The following is a 16,333-nucleotide window of genomic DNA, read 5'->3' as shown; positions in this document are numbered from 1 at the left end:
AACCCCTCTGGGCAACCTGTTCCAGCTCTCTGCCCTCAAGCCTGTAGGATCCATGGCATGAGGTTTTTCCTTGGCTGATGGACACCCAGGAGAGGAGAAAACCCTGAGTGTTCCCCTGAGTCTCCATGTTCCTGCCTCCCTCAGAAGAAATGCCACGATACTGCCCTGTATTTCCCTACCTGTCTATGCTGTTCTTGTCCTTCCACTTGGACTCCCTGGGCAGGAGTGTTTGAGATGCAATTCAGACACTGACCCTGCAGGTCCTGCCATAGAGATGTATATTTGAGAAAGGTAATCAAGTCCCCCTCCAGCTTCTGGGGCTCTGGGCAGTGCTGGGGCGGGGGGAGGAGCAGGGGAGAGGGGCTAGCAATGAGCCAATTCTCTCTTCAGAACATCCCATCCTTAGGACCTTTAACCATTTGACTGTGGGATATCTGGCTGGGCTGCAAACCAAGGTGGGGACAGGTGATACATGTTTTTGGAGGGGCAGAGTACTAAGAAATAGAAAGTTTGGCGCAGAGAATTCTGTCCTAACTTGTCTATGTCTTGTCTTTTTGGACGATCCCCCATGCCTAGGGGGAGCAAATGTCCAACAGCAGCTCCTTCAACAGGTTCCTCCTCCAGGCATTTGCCAACACGCGGGAGCTGCAGCTCCTGCACTTTGCACTCTTCTTGGGCATCTACCTGGCTGCCTTCCTGGGCAATGGCCTCATCATCACAACCATAGCCTGCAACCACCGCCTCCACACCCCTATGTACTTCTTCCTCCTCAACCTCTCCATCCTTCACCTTGGCACCATCTCCACCACTGTCCCCAAATCCATGGCCAATTCCCTGTGGGACACCAGAGCCATTTCCTACTCAGGATGTGCTGCCCAGCTCTTTTTTCTTGTCCTTTTCATTTTTGCTGAGTATTTTCTTCTCACTGCCATGGCCTATGACCGCTATATTGCCATCTGCAGACCCTTGCACTATGGGACCCTCATGGGCAGCAGAGCTTGTGTCAAAATGGCAGCAGCTGCCTGGGCCAGTGGTTTTCTCTGTGCTGTCCTGCACACTGCTAACACATTTTCAATACCACTCTGCCAAGGCAACATCCTAGAGCAGTTCTTCTGTGAAATTGCCCAGATCCTCAAGCTCTCCTGCTCAGACACCAGCCTCAGGGAAGTCAGGCTTATTGTGGTTAGTGCCTGTTTAGTCTCTGGGTGTTTTGTTTTCACTGTGCTGTCCTATGTGGAGATCTTCACTGCTGTGCTGAGGATCCCATCTGAGCAGGGCCGACACAAAGCCTTTTCCATGTGCCTCCCTCACCTGGCTGTGGTCTCCCTCTTTGTCAGCACTATTACGTTTGCCCATCTGAAGCCGCCCTCCATCTCCTCCCCATCTCTGGATCTGGTGATGGCAGTTCTGTACTCTGTTGTGCCTCCAACAGTAAACCCGCTCTTCTACAGCATGAGGAACAAGGAGCTGCAAGATGCAGTGAGGAAGCGGATCAGGTGGGTACAATGTTGGGAGCAGTAACTGCCCTATGTGCACCTCTTCCCCATTTCCAGCGTATTTGGCATCAAAGCAATGTGTTATTCATTTTTTTATTATTTACACTCCTGCAAAAAAAAAAAAAAAAAAAAAAAAAAAAAGAAAAGAAAAAAAGAAAAAAAGAAAGAAAGAAAAGTGCTATTTGTCCTCTGGAATCTCTCATTTGAATCTGACCCAACAACTGTGCTGAAGGAGGAAGCCAGGCTTCCCCCTTCATCAGCAGGGAGGAGGGAACCTCAAAGGCATACTAGTCTGAGCTCCCTCGGATGCCCCAGTGCAACGAGGAGAGTTTCCCACTGCAGTGTCTCTTTCAGCAGTGATACCAAAGGAGCTCGGGGGGAAGAGTCAGGCTTGCACAAGTACAGATGGGTTGACAGCATGGGTCCCATGTGCATTAGGAGAGCTCAACTCCCCTGGCCACAGTCAGAGTGTGATCTCACATGCCTCTTCTGCAAGGGTGGCAGGCAGCTATCACAGTGGGCCAGTCCCTTCCCTCTGCAGGGCTGCAGTGCACAGAGCAGAAGTGGAGGAGCGTCTGGATGCAGCCTGTGGGGACAGACCCTATGCTCCGCAGGACCATTCTCCCTCTACCACAGCAAGTATTTCCTCCCTGCAGCTGTCACATGGGGGCTGCAGCTTTCCTGGAAACACGTCTGCCCAACAACAGCAGGATTTTCTCTGTTCGGAGCTGTTCTCTTCATTGCCACACTGTGCTGCTGTGCTCTAGAGTGTATATACAACCTAAGAGCTCTCCTAATGTGGTGGTGGTACGGTTATGCTTCCCCGTGCATTCCTGTGAGCACAGGCAGGACGAGGCAATGGGCACCTTTATGTCAGACCTGAGGTCCCAAATAACGTTTTGTAATAAAAGGGGATCTCCTCCGTGCTGTGCCGTGAGTCTTGCCTTTCTTCAGAAAGGAGAGTAAAAAACACACCCAAGGGTTGCAGCACAAAAGGGCCTGCTGTCCTGCTTGTGAACTCCATGGGCCCAGCAGGATGAGCTCAGAGTCCCAGTGTGATCCACCAGGGACCGAGGGCTGGATTTGGGGCTCCTTTCGTGGTGACCAGTGCAAGCAGAGATGGTGAGTGGTCTCTGTGATGCCTGTCTGGGGCTGCTCACAGATGCCATCCTTCTGGAAAGGAAGCTGGCCACCAGGAGAGCTCGGGGGATCTCTAGGAAGAGTGTGTGCCTCAGGGGTGGGCAGGGAGTGGAGCCTCACAAAGTGAGGGATGTTTCATGGTGGAGTCACATAAAGCCCTATAGCCAGGTATGCATAGGAAAGGAGGGCTCTGCAATCCCTGCAGAAGCAGTGGGGACCTGGGACACCTAGGGAAAGGGGGCTGGAGAGTGATCCATGCACTCTCATGTAACACCACAGGCCAGAGCTAGGGCACACAAAAACACATCTGCTGCCATTGCAAACACCCTGGGATCACTCTCAGCACATCCATGAGCACAAACACGTGCTAGCAGTGTCGGTGGTGTTGAGCCATGTCTGTCTGGTTCTCCTTCCTACCCCAACCAGCACAGCCAGTGAGGAGTCAGGGGTCACCCCACGGCGCTGTAATCCCACCATCTGATAGCACTGCAGTGTAGCAGTAGTGCAAGACCCTGTGAGGAGCAGAGGGGAGGGGTGCATGAACTGCTGTGCAGGTCAGCACAGACCCACTCACCTGGGGAAAGACTCTCTGGGGAGCAGGGACATCCCAGGAGACAAGCAGGACAGAGCTCAGAGAGAGAAAATGAGTGCAAGAAACAAGTTTGAGCACCATCTCAGATCAGAGTGCGCTCTGCCTGGGGCAGCAGGAGCTACCGGAGGTACTACAGGGTCAGGGCTCTGGTGCTGTCCTGGGCAGCAGGGTGGGCAGTGAAGGAGCTGCAAGCCACTCAGTGAGTAGAAAACTACAATACCTTACCAAATGTGAAGGTTTAATGGCTCTGAAATGCATGAAGGTATGCAATAGCAGCACAGTGGGATGGTGTGAGATGCCATACCACTAATGAGAAACTGCAATGAGAGGTGTGTGCTGTTTTGCATAAATGGTAGTGTGTGGTGGATAGGAGTTAGAGAGAGACAGAGAGGTCCCAAGTGCTGATGGCCCTGGGCTGCAGTGGTGCTGTGAGCTGTGAGCACTGGGACTCTGGTGCACAGGGGACCCCTGTCCCCCTGCCTGGCCCTGAGTAGAGGGGCCCAGGAGTGTTTTGGTCACCTGCGGGGAAAAGGCCACCTCTAGGACCTGTTTGTGGCACCTGTGTCTGCAAAGGCAGCAGGAGCAGCCCCTGCAGCCCCATCCCTGGGAGCAGGTGTGAGGCTGGAGCTGGCACAATGGCTATGTGCTGTGAGCCTGCTTGGGGAAGCAAGCCCAGAGAGAAACCACTGTCTTCCTGGCTTGGGTGCAGGGAGAGCATGGTGCGGACTGCTGAGGTCTCGTGGGCTGTGGTTTGTGCGCTTATAGAAAAAGCTTTGATCTCTTGATGAGCCCCAGCGAGGGAATAACGGGCTGTTTCTGGGAACAGCTTTTTTTCCTGGTGTTAATTTTTCCTTCCTAAGCTGTGATTTGTATTCCCTACTTTCGCCATTGCTACTTTTTCCTTCCTCACTTTTGTCCTCCCCCTCACCCTGCCTCTTACGCATCCATCCTCCACTCATTTACTGATTTCAGCCTTCCCAGTCACAGGAAAGCATGAGGCCATATGACTGCTGGCAGCTCTCCTCTCCCTGCCAAGCTGCCCCAGCACAGCTTACCTCTCCCCCGCGGCAGTCACCATCAGGCCGGGAGACAAAGCCAGACACGTCTGCCCAGAGTCTGGTGCCTCTCTCGAGGAGGCAGACGATAACCCCCACAGCCCCAGTGCTGCCCAGAGCTGGCTCTGCTTCGCAGGAGGGTTTCAGCCCTGGGTCCCGGGAGGGGCAGCTCTCCTCTGCCCTGGCAGCCAAGCCACAGCCCAGCAGTGGGGTTGTGTGAGCCCCCTCCATCCCCCAGCATGGGCAGGGCAAAGTTGGGCTCCCTGCTGGGAACAGCCAGAGCTCTGCAGCACTGCAAACAGCAGGATCTTGGCCTCCAGGAGAGGAGGGAGCCAGAGGCTGTCACCAGCACCCTCTCCCATGGCAGCACATCCCCATGCTGGGCTGGGAGCTCCTCCAGCCCTAGGGCCTGCACAGGCCCTCTGTGGGCAGTAGCACATCCTGGGGCTGGGGATATTTTGGCTCCACTCCAGACTGGAGCACTTGTGCTGGGGCCCCATGTATGGAGCTGGGAAGCAGTTGTGGGAGGGGCCTGGATCCCTAGTGTAGATGTGAGGGAATAATACCACTGCTGTTGATGGTGGCGGGGATGGAGTCACCAGCACATCCCTGAAGCAGTGGGGCAGGGCAGGGGTGACTCTGGGGGCTCTGGGGAGAGCCAGGACTCAGATTTTGCCTCTAGTCCTGAGACCAGGAGCCTTCCTGCTGACAGCCCCTGCCCCAAGGCAGCTCCTACCCTCCCAACCCCCTGCCCATCTGTCCCCGTGGAAGATGCAGGGCTGAAACTTGAGCCCCAGGAGGAGCAGGAGTTTCCAGGGGGATGAGGGTTGTGTTTCTGCTCCCCATGTGCATTACTCACCTCCATGGGGTCTTACTCTGCAAATGCCTTTCTCCTGCTCAATGGGACTTTTGTGAGGCTCAAGGGACTAAAGTGTGTCCTGCCTGGCTTTGTGTGGTGTTGGAGGGGTGCTGGAGGAGGGCTTTCTTGGGAGACTGGCAGGCTGTGTGTGGGGCCAGCAGTGCTGAGTAGCTGTGCTGATGGCTGCAGGGCAGACCTGAGTGTCCTCAGATGCAGTGCCAGTGAACGTGCGAGTGGCTGCAGGTGAGCTGGAGGGCAGGGCAGGAATTTGCAATGGTCTTGGGCTATGGGAGAAGGAGTGACCTGTGTGTCCTCGCCAGAAGGAAGGTGAAGAGGAGAGGAGAGCTGGTGTGTGAGGGCCGAAGGAGGATTTGTGTTCGGAGGACCTTCCCTCCAGGAAGGACAGCAGATTGCTGGCACCAGCTGATGGAGGGGACGGTTGTGCCCCGCCAGGCACTGCCAATATTGCCAGTGTCTCCTGCCTAATGCAATGTGACAACCCCCAGGCTAGAACTCTCTCCATGTTCACGGCTTCAGGATGTGTCTGCCAGCTGCTGTGGGTCCAGGCAAGGCCTGGAAGCAGCAGTTCTCCTCCCCTGTGACCCTCTTCATCCTCCCCGGGGCTTGTTTCCAGCCAGAAATCCCTCTCAGCACAGACCAGCCATCCTGTGACAGCAGGAGCGCAGGACTGTAGAGGAAGGGCCACGTGCTGTGGCAGCATGGTTTCCCATGCCCCTCAGCTGACTGTGACACCACCCGCTAATGTCCCCTCCTGACCACCCTAACAGGGGGAAAAGAGCTTAGCCACAGCGCTGACCTTCGGCAGGTGGGCTTGATCGTCATCATGGTCATTTACATGTCACGAGACCCCTGCCCTGCAGTGTGCTGCAGAGCCAGGTCGTAGCATCTTCCCGCTGCCCTCTCCCCTTGTACTTGTCTAAGTCCAAGTGAAATCATGCCCCTGAGTTGTGTGTCCATGTCCGTGAGAAGCTAATACCATGGATCAATTACAGACTATTGCCTGACAAATTTTAAGGGAAGGGAAAAGTGTCTTTTGTCTTCTTGATCTCCGTTGCCTGCTTTGCCTATAGCAGGAGAGCAGCATCCTGTGCAACTTTGTTCATAGCTCCCTTTCTTCAGGTCTCTGCTTTCTGCACCTTTGCAATTCCAACCTCCTGCCCTGCATCTCCCTCCCCTCCCCCGTCCCTCCACACGCATGCACGCGCGCACACACACACACACACTCTCACTTATCTCTTTGCTTTGCATCTTTTTCAAGTGAGCAAACCTTGACAGAGGCAGCCCAACCTGAACAGGCCGATGCCCAGAACAAGAGCAAGCAGAGTCGAAAACCTCTTTCTTGTGCTCAGCTTCTTCTATGCCCAGCTGTCACTTGGCATACGCAGGCTTCAGGTGAAGTTGTATGAGGTGTGAAATACAGGAATGCCACCAGAGGAGAAAGTGTCACTCATGCACTTTGAGGCGTACTCATGACACACAAGCTATTGCAGTGTGACAAGCCGGGAAGGGCTAAAGGGAAGCAAGATCACCATGATTAGAGTTAGATCTTCCTGTGTTTCCATTTTTTGCCTGTTAGCGGCTATTCACTGGGCTTGCTCCAGTAGCTCCATCTCTCATACCTGGGAATGTGGAACTGGACTCAGTACTGCTGGTGTGGCCTCAGCAGGGCTGAGCAGGGGGGGAGGATCACCTCTGTCGACCTGCCTGCAATGCTCTTCCTAAGGCAACCCAGGATACCTTTAGTTGCCTTTGGCACAGGGGCACCTTGCTGGCTCGTGGTCAGCTTGGTGTCCGCCAGGTCCTTCTCTGCGGCACTGCTTCCCAGTGGAGCCTGTAGTTGAGCATGGGGTTATTCCTCCCTAGGTGCAGGACCCTGCATTTGCTTTATTGAACTTCATGAGGTTCCTCTCTGCCTGTTTCTCCAGCCTGTCGAGGTCCCTCTGAATAGCATCAGAGCCTGCTCAGCAAACTTGTATCATTAGCACACTTGCTGAGGGTGAGCTCTGTCCCATCATCCGGGTCATGAATAAGCTGAACAAGACTGGCCCCTGTACTGACCCCAGCGGACGCTGCTGGCTTCCAGCTAGACTTTGCGCTCTGCCCTCTGAGCTCTGCCACTGGGCCAGTTTTCAGTCCACCTCACTGCCTACTCCTCTTGCCCATACTTCCTCAGCTTGCCTACGAGAATGTTACGGGAGACAGTGCCAAAAGCCTTGCTGGAGTCAAGGGAGACAACATCCACTGCTCTCCCCTCATCTCCCCAGCCAGTCATTCCATCATAGGAGGCTATCAGGTTGGTTAAGTATGATTTCCCCATGGTGAATCCATGCTGACTGCTGCTGGTCAATATCACCTTCTTGCTCTTCATGTGCTTGGAAATGGTGTCCTGGAAGAGCTGCTCCATCACCTTTCCAGGGATGGAGGTGAGGCTGACTGGCCTGTAGCTCCCTGGGTCCTCTTTGTTGCCCTTTCTGAAGTCTGGAGTGACACTGGCTTTCTTCCAGCCCTCGGGCACCTCTCCTGATCACCTTGCCCTTTTGCAGATGCTTGAGAGTGGCCTTGCAATGACATTGGCCAGCTTCCTCAGCACTCCTGGATGGATGTCCATGTCAGGGCCCATGGACTTGTAGATGTCTAGTGTGCTGAAGTGACTGCTAACCTGATCCTCCTCCAGCAAGGGAAAGTCTTCCTTTCTCCAGACTTTCCCCGTGTTCTCCAGGGCCTAGGATTGCTGAGGGCTGGTCTGAGCAGTGAAGTTTTACTGCCGATGTGAGGAGTAAAACCTGAGGCAAAGGCAGCACTCAGGCTCTCTGCCTTTTCTGTGTCCTCTGTTGCCAGGGCCCTTGGCCCATTCAGCAACCTTTTGTCACAGATGTATTTCTAGAAGCCCTTCTTGTTGGTTTTGACATCCCTCACCCGATTAAACTCCAGATGGGCCTAGGCCCCGTCTGTGTGTCCTGGGACATTGTGACTGTTTTCCTCCCAGGCTACCTGTCCCTGCTTCCACCTTCTGTGTACTCCCTGTTATGTTGGAGTTTTGCCAGGAGCTCTCTGCTCGTGCATGCAGGTCTTGTGCCCGCTTTGCTTGACTTCTTGCTCCTTGGGGTGGACCACTCCTGAGCTTGGAGAGGAGCTCCTTGCATGTTAACCAGCTTTCTTCCACTTTCCCCTCTTCCTTTTAGGACCTATCCCATGGGATTCTCCCAAGCAGGTCCCTGAAGAAGGCAATGTTTGCTCTCCTCAAGTCCAGGGACAACTGCCTCATACTGGCCTTCAGGTACTGAGGCAGCCGTGACCTTGCTGTCAGCATAAAAGTCATGTGCGTGCTGTGGGCCTGGGAGACACTGCAGCACAAGTGACTTCAGCAGCTCAAACAGAAGCAGTGTTGCTGCTGTTTTAGCCTGTCAGGTTGTGAGGCAGAAGTGACCTTGCAAGCATAAGCAACAGCAATGTGCCTGCTGCTTGCCCATCAGGTCCTGCAGGGCAGGTCCTGCCCCAGGGGCAGTGGCAGGCTGCTCAGAGGCTGGACCTGGCACCTGGGCCAGGCAGGAGACCCATGTCTCAGGCACACAGCACTCCTCTAGAGCCAGGCGCCGGGGCCAGAGCTCATCCACGCTTTCGTCAGCATGTCTGAATGGAGTTCCTGCCCTGACAGCAGTGTGGGGAACAGCTGCTTTTCCAGCCCTCATGGACATGCATGCTCCAGCTGTGGAAATACTTGGCTACATTTTTACAGCTTGCGGGGCTCTAGTCTCCTGGCAGCTCTAGCTTCACCCTTCCTACTCCTAAGAAATCAGAAGCAGTTAAAGCTGCTTCCTCTCCAGCAAACGCAGCTGCAGCTAGCTCCAGCCCTTGCGCTGGCAGAGCCTAAGCCCAAGCCCAGGGCAGGCACTGCCAGCAGAGGCTGTCTGAGCCACAGAGGACCACGGCTCTGTCTCAGTGCTCCCACAGCCCAACACTGCATTTGGCAGGAGCGCTGGGTCTCTTCCCCTGCTCCCACAGGCACCATGGAGGCTGCTGCTCCCGGGGGAAAGCTCCTGGCCCCTGGGAATGGGCTGGCTGTGCCAGCCAGGCCCCAAGGAGAGGCAAGCACCTAGGGGCCCCTGGGCCCCTGGGGTGAGGCCAGGCAGGGCCTGGCAGCAGGTGCTGACAAGCATCTGTGCCCCCAGGAGGGCTGGGGCACCTCTCTGGCCTCTGTGGCCCTAGGCACAGTGGGCCATGCTGCTGCCCTTCTCACTCACCCTTACAGCCTTACAGCACTCAGAGCTGGCTGGCCCCAGTGCCACCAGCCAGGCAGACCCAGCATCGCTCCTCACCTCTGTGGCTGCTGAGAGCAGCAGCCAGCCAGGTCAGAACAGGCCAGATCCATGGCCAAGCCACTCAAGGTTGTTATGTCGGGCACCAAATCCTTCCAGCCAGCCCTGAAGACTCTATGAAAGGAGCCGTGCGCCAGCCCCAAGTGATGGCACCAGTGCCCAGCCCCCAGGAGAATAAGCATTGGCAGCTGATCTCAACTGTGCTGGGAGATGCCACATTTATTCTTTAGGTTCTTCCTCCTCTGCCTCACTGTGGAGGCTGCTTTGGGGGCTGGGAGTCGTGGCGTTGTCTTCACCCTGCATGCTGGCAAGACCTTCTTCAGGGTTTGTTTCAATGGGCTGGTCTTCACCCATAGCTGTTGATGAGCAGCTTGGAGATGTGCTGGCCCAGCTGACAGGCAGAGATTCTTCTTCTTCTTCTTCTTCTTCTTCTTCTTCTTCTTCTGTCTCTGGATACTGCTCTTCTTCACAGGGCTAAGAAGTGAGAAAGGAAGAGGCTGTGTTATGCACAGGGCGAAAGGCAGAGGCACAGTGCAGGCTTGTCCAGGCCACGTATCTTTGGATGGGCTTCTGATGGTGTGTCCATGCTCACCGCCCCTGTGTCCAAACAGGGTCGCATAAGCAGCTCCTCAGCCTGGGTGCACGGGGGCAGAGGCTGGGAGTGAACCTGTGCCTTGGCTTCAGCATTCAGGGAGAGGTTGCAAACAAACGCTGGTGCGATTTCTAGGTCCCGCACTGCAATCCTCCTCTGAGCACCCAGCAGCTATGCCTGGGATGGAAGGGAAGTCTGGTACAAGGCCAGGGTGGCTGTCTGCTGCTGCACTGTGGCTGCAGAAGCACTGACACCTTCTCTCCCTCACTCGGGCTGAGAGCCCTCCTGCTTCTCTCCTCCCCCAGGGCCTCCCACGCTTGCTCCCATTGGCAGCCACAGCCCTTCCCCTCCAAAGGAGTGCTGGGCATTTGCTTGGGGCTACAGAGAGGTGCTTGGTGTCAGGGCCGAACCCAAGTCAATCCCATGTCAGGAAAAGCCATAGGATGCTCTGTGCAAGCTGGTGGCTCGGGGACTGGGAGCCTGACCCCGTGGTGGGCCACTGCCACTCAGATGTCTCAGGTTTTCCTGGAGCTGGCACATACGTACCATGTCTAGTGTGGCCTCCCGTTCCTCAGCCAGCCTTTTTGCCTCCTCCTCTACGCAGGAGTAATAAACATTCACGACGACTTCCTTCCCCATTCCAAAGTCGTACTTGACAACTTCCTGAATGCTGGGCATTTCTACAGGTGGCTTCTCACTAGTCGCACTTGATTTGCTACTTTGCGACAGGTTTGAGCTGCCCTCAATGGTTTCCTGACTCTCCGGTCTCTGCTCAACCTGCAAGACAATTCCACACAGGTCTGTGCCCCACTTCCAAGGCCACTCAGCTGCTGTTCTCAATGCATCCCTAAAGCAGCCAGTGACTGCAGGACCTGTGCAGTCACCAGCCCCTTTTGGTTTCGCCTGCCCTCAGGCACCCCAAACGGCAACTGCTGCCCCAGGGTAGCAATGCTGCAGCCCAAGCTGGAGAACAGTGAGAAGCCCCACAACAGGCCCCAGCCTATGTCACAGCTTGACCAGGGCTCATGGTCTTTCCCACTGGCACTTCTCCCTCAGGCTCTGATCTCTCCTGGCAGCATAAGTGAGCTGAGGGAATTGCCACTTGCAGAGTAAGAAACCTGCAGCGCTGTCCAGCTAGGGAGGGAGAGGGCAGCATGTGTGCAGTGGGTCTCTTTTTCCCTGAAGGGCAGGTTATTCCTCACATTCTCCCCTGACCCCTGTCTGCCTCGAGTCTTCCCCGCTTGTCCAGCTAAGGAGAGAAAGAGCACCACAGGTACACCAGGTATGTCTGCCCCTAAAGTGCAGGTTACTTCTCACCCTCTCCTCTGACCCCTGTCTGCTGCAAGTCTTCCCTCCGCCCCATTCAGACCTGAAGTGAATCTGAACAAGACTGAAGGATCCTTTTTTTTCCTGCTGCCCCGTCATTCACACGAGCATGAACAGAAGCTCTCCAGCTTCCACCCCACACAGGCCCAGCAGTTAACTTCCCACCAGAAACAGGGCCCCATGCAGGCATCTTCTGCTGTGTCCACAGAGAAGGCAGTAGCAACAGATGTGTTGCAAAACCAGAGCACAACCAGAATCTTGGAAAGCAAGCCCCAGACAAAGACACTCAGGGCTCAGAGGAGCGCAGAGGAAGGGCTCTGGTACAGCCACTGCCCAGGGGATGATGCTTTCCCACAATTCCGGCTGCCACAGGAAGGGCCCCAAGCAGCAGCACCTACCAGTTCCTCGCTCTGAGGGCCTTCACTCACCTCCCACCTCGGTGGCGATCTAGCTTTAGGAGGTTGCTCCTTTCCGGCTACCACTGCCTCCCATTCCCACATGAGCTCCTGAAGCACACTGCAAATAGACACCGCAGGGAGGTGGTGTGAGCACAGGGGGAATTAGGTCTCCACTCTGCGCTCCCAAGCCAGGCACCTGCTTCGGCAGCAGGAGGAAGTCCTGCAGGAGAAGCCCGTGGTTTTGACTGACAGTGGCCACATGGATGAGACAGAGAGCACCTGAGCAAAGCTCAGGATGGCAACACGGAGCCTTTCTTTCCTTGCAGCAAGCAGAGCAGCAGAATCAACTCCAAGGACAGGCTCCAAGGCACACTGTTGTCCCCTTTCCTGCCAGTGCCATTTGCCACTGCTCACTGGTCTCAAACACTCTGTGTTTAGGAATGGAAAATGGATTCTAGCTGGGCACTCTGGGTCAAAGAAGGAGGAAGCTATCAAGGGAGTAAAGCACTCCTGCAGTATTCCTGTTCTGGGCACTCTTTTGTGCCAGCCACAAAGACAGGCTGTCATACAAAAGAGGATGTTTCTTGCAAAGTATATAAAACCAGAACAGTAATAACAGACATAGCTCTGTGCCTTGGACTTCTCCATTCTCCAGTCACCCATGTCCACACTGAAATAAATCCCCTTCTGAGCACCCAACAGCTATGCCTGGGATGGAAGGGAAGTCTGGTACAAGGCCAGGGTGGCTGTCTGCTGCTGAACTGTGGCTGCAGAAGCACTGACACCTTCTCTCCCTCACTCGGGCTGAGAGCCCTCCTGCTTCTCTCCTCCCCCAGGGCCTCCCACGCCTGCTCCCATTGGTAGCCACAGGCCTTCCCCTCCAAAGCAGTGCTGGGCATTTGCTTGGGGCTGCAGAGAGGTGCTTGGTGTCAGGGCCGAACTCAAGTCAATCCCATGTCAGGAAAAGCCATAGGATGCTCTGTGCAAGCCGGTGGCTCGGGGACTGAGAGCCTGACCCCGTGGCGGGTCACTGCCACTCAGATGTCCCAGGCTTTCCCTGAAGCTACCACATACGTACTCTTTCTCTTCTCTTCCCTGCTGCTTGGCCAGCCTTTTTGCATTCTCCTCTTTGCAGGAGAAGTAATCTTTCAAAGTCACAGTCGTTCCTGCTGAGATGTGGTAAGTGATGCTTTCATTTAGCTCTCGCCATTCCACAATGTCCAGGACCTTCTTAAGGTCTTTCCTAGCTTTCCTGCTTTGCGACAGGATTGAGCTGGCCAGAATGCTTGGCAGAGTTTCTGTTCTGTGCTGAACCTGCAAGACAATTCCACAGCGGTTTGTGCCCTACTTCCAAAGCCGCTCAGCTGCTGCTCTCAATGCATCCCTAAAGCAGCCAGTGACTGCAGAACCTGTACAGCCACTGCCCATAGGATGGTGCTTCTCCACAATGCAGGCAGCCACAACGAGGGCCCCAAGCAACAGCATCTACCTCCCCTGGCCTCTGAGGGCCTGCACTCACAGGACGTACTGCTGACCATCCAGATGCAGCGGCTTCCTTCCTCCTGGCTTGTGCTGCCCTCCACGTAGAGTACCCTGGGACGGCCTGAAACGCACTGCAAAAACACACCGCGGGGAGGTGGCATGAGCACAGTGCCGGTTGGGCCTGTACCCCACGCTCACAAGATGGGTTCTCCTGCAGCCAAAGGACATGAGTTCCACTAATTGACCTCATCAGAGGTGGAGATCATGCCCTGCCAAGTCATGCAAGGCTGCACAACATGCCTGGAGCAAAGCTCAGGCTGCCCACATCAAGGCTTTCTCTCCATGCAGCAAGGAGAACAGCAGGCACAGCAACAGTGACAGGCTCCAAGACACACCGTTGCCCCCTCTCCTCCCAATTCCTTTAGCCACTGCTCAGTGCTCCCAAACACTGTTTTCAGGATGGAAAATGGATTCTAGTTGGGCACCCAGGCTCAAAGGAGGACAAAGGCATTGAGGGAGTCAAGCACTGCTACCTCTGCAGCTACGCTGCTCATTGTAACTCGCCTGCCCCAGGGACATGCTTGGGAAAGGCTTTGATGGCAGTAGGGGCAGAGGCTCTCTCTCACTCTCGCTGGAGACCTCCTGCCTCTCCCAGACTCTGCACACACACACAGTCCCCTTATCTCAGAGCCCACAACTCTGATCAGGCATTCAGGATGCTCTGGGCACACAGAGAGGTGCCTGACAGCAGGGTGTAGCCACGCTCGGCTTGTGCCAGCTGCAGGAGGAGGTTTCATGTGAAGGAAAGGGCTTCAAGGGCACTACGTGAATCTGGCACTGTGAGAACAGCCCCTGCTCCTTGGCCTTGGTGGCAGGAAGAGGGGGGCTGCCCTTCTGCTTGCAAGGCAGCATCCTTTCCAGGCCAAGAAAGAGCTCCTCTCTGTTGAGTCCCCTCTCACTGCATACTCCCTGGCCTCTGGAAACAGCTCACGCTGTGGCCCAAAGGGCAGGCAAACACCTCCCTCTTGCAAAGGCTTCACAAGAGCATGCAGACCTCTCCTCAGCCTCACAACATGTCCTTAGACTCCTAGCCCTGCTGTCGGCAGGTAGAAACAATCCTGCTTACTTTCGGCTATGGGGAATTGTGGAAAGGCCCCCATGTCTGGGAAGCAGGATTTGACTTTCCCAAGGGTCTCCACCTGGGAAGCAGTGGCAGCAGAAACAGGAAGCCCACAGGAGGCTCTCCCAACCACTTGCTCTGTGCTGTCCATCCAGCCAGAGATTACTAGTCGTTGCAGTATGGGATGAAAGGCATTCAGAGTCACTAGGGCCGTGATGTCCAAGGGAAACATGCATCTCCAAGACCAACAAGGCTACAGGCTCACCCTCACAAACAGCTCCAAGCATCTCACCTGCTATGAGGCTCTTTCCGCTTGACTCTCTTCCCCATGTCTTTTTCCATTCTACCAGGCTGCTTGTCTTGAATGGAGATGTACACGGCAGGAACATCCCCTGTAAGCAGCAGACAAGAAAACCCTGCAGAGCACCATCGAGGTGGTCATCTGTATAGCAGTGATGTGCAGCACCGCTCCAGTCAGTGATAGACCTGTGAAGCCTCAAGGGGATTCCTTTGAAGCCATGTTTCCAAGGCACTCTGAGGCCCTCCCTCACTCTGGCTCCTGTCCAGCTCTTCATTTCTAGCCTAAAACACCCTTTCCTGTGGGAGTGCTTTTCTACTGCTCTACCCTGTCCACACTAGGAACAGTGGGGCTCACAGGGATGTGCTGGTGACCTAAGAGAGACTCTTTGGGGCCCTAACTTCACACGAGGGAAACAGAGCCTGCGATCCTTCGTTGGATCTCACGGGCTGCATTTTCTCTGATGAGGCAGTCAACCCAAAAGCACTGGTCTGGCAGTTTGAATGAAAAACTTTCAAGCAAAGGGTCAAGCTGCCTGCTTTGGACATCCGAGGAAGTCTTGGCACACATCACCGGACTTTTGTCCATCTCCTCTAGGTGGCTTTTCCCATCAGAGGAAAGTACTAGGATTCCATGAGATAGGTCCTGACTTAGGGCACTCCTTCCATTATCATTCTGCTCCAGACAGAAGCAACGATTCACAAGGATTCTCCTCAGCTTGGACTCCCTTCTTCTCCTCCTTCTCCCATGGAAAGTACTTGGCAGTGTACATTAGGGCACGAGTCCCCTGGGAAAGTTTAACTCAAAGGGACTAGCTTCACTTGGGACTGTTGGCCTGCCATGGGGTCTTACCCCCGCAGGAGGCACTGGAGACTTCCCATCACGGGTGAGCAGAACTGCATCTAGTGCCTCATACTATCTAAGCCACTGCACTGGAGCCGTGGCTCCGCTGTCCTGCCAAGGAGGACAGAAGGAGAAGGAGCAAAAACCTGGGAGCAATCAGCTGCTCTGTTACCTTTCTCAACACCGAGACTGTCTCTTCTCTTTTCCTCTTCCCAAGGCTCTTTCACAGCTCTCACTGCGGGTTTGGTGGGGGAAGTCACCAGCTCAAGCCTGGAGATAGGGAAAAGACTCCACATTGAAGGAAGGGCACCACATTGCCATGCAGCACGTCCTTGGCAGCTTATGTTCATTAGGGACACACAGACACGTGTCAGAGCTCCTAGGAAGCCCATCTGATCCCTAAGTACAATATGCAGATTATGCCAGATCCTGGAGGACTGTTGTAGGAAATGCAGTGACCATGTGAAGACCTCCAGTGCTGGGAGGGGCGGGAGCTTCCTTCTCAGACTCTTCCAGGGTTTCCCTGGCTTTCCCATGAGAAAGATTTTGGCAGCTTTCCAAGACAAACCCTCCATGAGGCCACCAGAGGCAGTCTCCCAGCTCTTGACCACGCTTGCGTCCAGGCAGAAGAAACTAGTCTCCTTTCCTCTGCCTTTCCACCACTGTTTGAAACTCCAGCCTAGCCCTCCACACCCCCTGCAGTCTTTCCAATCCTCATGTCAGTGCCTCTGCAAACAACAGCCTCCATGAGCCAGGCCTTTAAGGGATCCATCCCCTTAGCTAGGAGGGAATCAG

General features: G+C 55.0%; 1 protein-coding gene across 1 annotated transcript; it reads left to right on the top strand.

Moving 5' to 3' along the window:
- The first annotated feature begins 585 nt into the window (after positions 1–585).
- LOC134154344 (olfactory receptor 14C36-like) lies at positions 586–1,521 on the top strand. Its single transcript, XM_062601094.1, has one exon. The coding sequence runs from the start codon at positions 586–588 to the stop codon at positions 1,519–1,521; it is 936 nt and encodes a 311-aa protein (XP_062457078.1).
- The last annotated feature ends 14,812 nt before the right edge of the window (positions 1,522–16,333 follow it).

The sequence above is a fragment of the Rhea pennata genome, unplaced genomic scaffold (genome assembly GCF_028389875.1).
Source record: "Rhea pennata isolate bPtePen1 unplaced genomic scaffold, bPtePen1.pri scaffold_26, whole genome shotgun sequence".
Lineage (NCBI taxonomy): Eukaryota > Metazoa > Chordata > Aves > Rheiformes > Rheidae > Rhea > Rhea pennata.
The sequence above is the reverse complement of the archived record's forward strand: the minus strand, read 5'-3'. Positions and strand labels throughout refer to the sequence as shown.